The sequence below is a fragment of the Loxodonta africana genome, chromosome 10, assembly GCF_030014295.1.
Source record: "Loxodonta africana isolate mLoxAfr1 chromosome 10, mLoxAfr1.hap2, whole genome shotgun sequence".
Lineage (NCBI taxonomy): Eukaryota > Metazoa > Chordata > Mammalia > Proboscidea > Elephantidae > Loxodonta > Loxodonta africana.
The window spans coordinates 31,278,404-31,280,770 of NC_087351.1; the positions used below are offsets into that span (position 1 = coordinate 31,278,404).

Sequence of the window (2,367 nt, forward strand, 5' to 3'; positions counted from 1 at the left end):
TGTATAATGTGTTTTTTCCTGAGAGGCAAGTCAGACAAGTGTAAAACAGTTCTGGCCAATTTAATTGACTATAACACCATAAGCTTCTTCCCAGTAGAATTACATCAATTCAGTTTAAATCAACATCAATTTATTGAAACTTTGCCACATGTAAGAGTAACTGAAAAGAGCGGTTGCAATGGTGACAAAGGTAGGCCCTGAGCTTCTGGTTACTTACTTTCATTTGCAACCCCTTGACCTGCTGCTAGCCTCTTCAAAGCAGACTTCATATCCTGGTTCCTGAGAGTATAAATAAGGGGGTTCAGTAAGGGAGTGACAACAGTGTAAAACACAGCCACTGCTCCATCCAGTGAACTCTTGGAGCCAGGCCTGAGATGGATGAAAATACAGGGGACATAGTAGACTGTGACCACAGTCAGGTGGGAGCCACATGTGGAGAAGGCCCTGCGCCGCCCATTGGCAGTGCGTATCTTCAGGATAGCATGGACTATTTTGGCATAGGAGAGCAGAATTAACATAAAGCAGCTGGTGGCCACTACTCCAATGTCCACAAAGATTACAAGCTTGTTGACAGTAGTGTCAGCACAAGCCAGTCTCAACACTGCTGGGATGTCACAGAAAAAGTAATCCACCTGGTTGGGCCCACAGTAGGGAAGGCGGAAGGTCAGGGTGGCCTGGATCGACCCATGGATGGAGCCAGCCACCCAAGCTCCAGCCACAAGGATTGCGCATAACCTTCCATTAATGAGCACAGGGTAGTGCAGGGGCTGGCATATTGCCAGGTACCTGTCATAGGCCATTAAGGTGTAAAGGAAGCACTGGGTGCTACCCAGGAAATGAAAGGCATATAGTTGAGCCACACAGCCACGAAATGGCATAGCCTTGCTGGCAGGAGTGAAGTTTAGAGTAATGCGAGGGACGATGACTGATGAGAGCCACATGTCCAGGAATGACAGCATGCCCAGAAGGATGTACATGGGGCGCACATGGAGCTTTGGGTTGGCCCAAACGGTGAGCAGAATGAGCAGGTTCCCCAGCTGAGTCAGAATGTAAATGATGAAGAAGACCAGGAAGAGGAAGATCCTCAGATTTGGGGGGTGAGACAAGCCCAGGAGAATGAAATCAGTCACCAGCGTGTCCAGGGACATGTTGTTGGTCTTGCTCATGCCTTCCTGTGTGTGCTAAGATGAATGATAAAATCAGACAAGAGAAACATAGCCCAGTGAGGTCGTGTCTTAGTTATCTAGTGTTGCTCTAACAGAAATATAACAAATGGATGGCTTTAACAGAAATTTATTTTATCACAATTTAGGATGTTAGAAGTCTGAATTCAGAGTGCCAGCTTGAGGGGAAGTCTTTCTGTCTCTCTTGGCTCTGGAGGAAGATCCTTGCCTCTTCAGTTTCTGCTTTCTAGTTCCTTGGAGATCTCCATGTGCCTTGGCATCTGTATTACTCCATCTCTCTCTCTGCTTGCTTGTTTAATCTCTTTATATTTCAAAAGAGATTGACTCAAGATACACCCTACACTATTGCTTCCTCATTAACATAACAAAAACAGCCTATTCCCAAATGTGATTATAACTGCAGGCATATAGGTTAGGATTTACAACACATATTTTGGGGAATATCACTCAATGCATAACACGTGGTAAAAGGATGTTTTTGTCTGATGACCAGAGCCTAAGATGTAAATAGAGGACTTCTATATTTTAAGTAGAGAAAGCATTTGCTATCAATCACCTTGGCAAGACAAGTTCTCAGAGGCTGGTTAGTTTCTTAAATGTCCTGAAATGCTCCTTCTGTGGAAGACACTACATACAATGTTGGAAGTCAAGGAACAGGGTTGTGTCTCACTGATAGTGTAAGTGCATATGATGAGTCTGTGCCCCAAAGGGGACTACAGAGAAGTGGATTTTGGTGGTAAGGAGCAGTGTGGAATAATTATTCTGCAATTATCATCCCTATTGTTGGTCTCTGGCTTAATATCTCTGAAATGTTTCTTTTCACTACCTACAAGAACCTTTGAGATATGGACCTTGAATACCTTGATAGTGTTCTTTCATTTAGTTTCCTCCTTTCTTCTGGACATATATGTATCCTGATTCATACAGTTAATGTCTCCTCATTCTTCAGGATCCACTTTGGTGGTCACCTCCCTTGGGAAGAGTTTTCCTCCTCTAGAGCACAGTCTTTTGGGACACAAGAGCTTATATTATGAAAGGCGGTTGCAGTATAGTATGATAGGAGCAATTTACTTAAATGTTTTTTTATTGGTTTCTTATAGTATCACAGGCATTAGCGAACTGCAATGAACTGGTATTGGCCATTTTGAATCAGGCAATCATATGCTCTACTATGCCAGGAATG

At 43.6% G+C, this 2,367-nt stretch overlaps 1 protein-coding gene across 1 annotated transcript; it reads right to left on the reverse strand.

Annotated features, from left to right (window-relative positions):
• Nucleotides 1-209: 209 nt before the first annotated feature.
• LOC100668119 (olfactory receptor 10G2-like) lies at nucleotides 210-1,227 on the reverse strand. Its single transcript, XM_003421589.3, has one exon. The coding sequence runs from the start codon at nucleotides 1,164-1,166 to the stop codon at nucleotides 210-212; it is 957 nt and encodes a 318-aa protein (XP_003421637.1). The 5' UTR covers nucleotides 1,167-1,227.
• Nucleotides 1,228-2,367: the final 1,140 nt, after the last annotated feature.

What these genes read in the sequence shown, in the direction of transcription:
- LOC100668119 (XM_003421589.3), bottom strand. Translation starts at nt 1,166, where the DNA reads ATGAGCAAGACCAACAACATGTCCCTGGACACGCTGGTGACTGATTTC.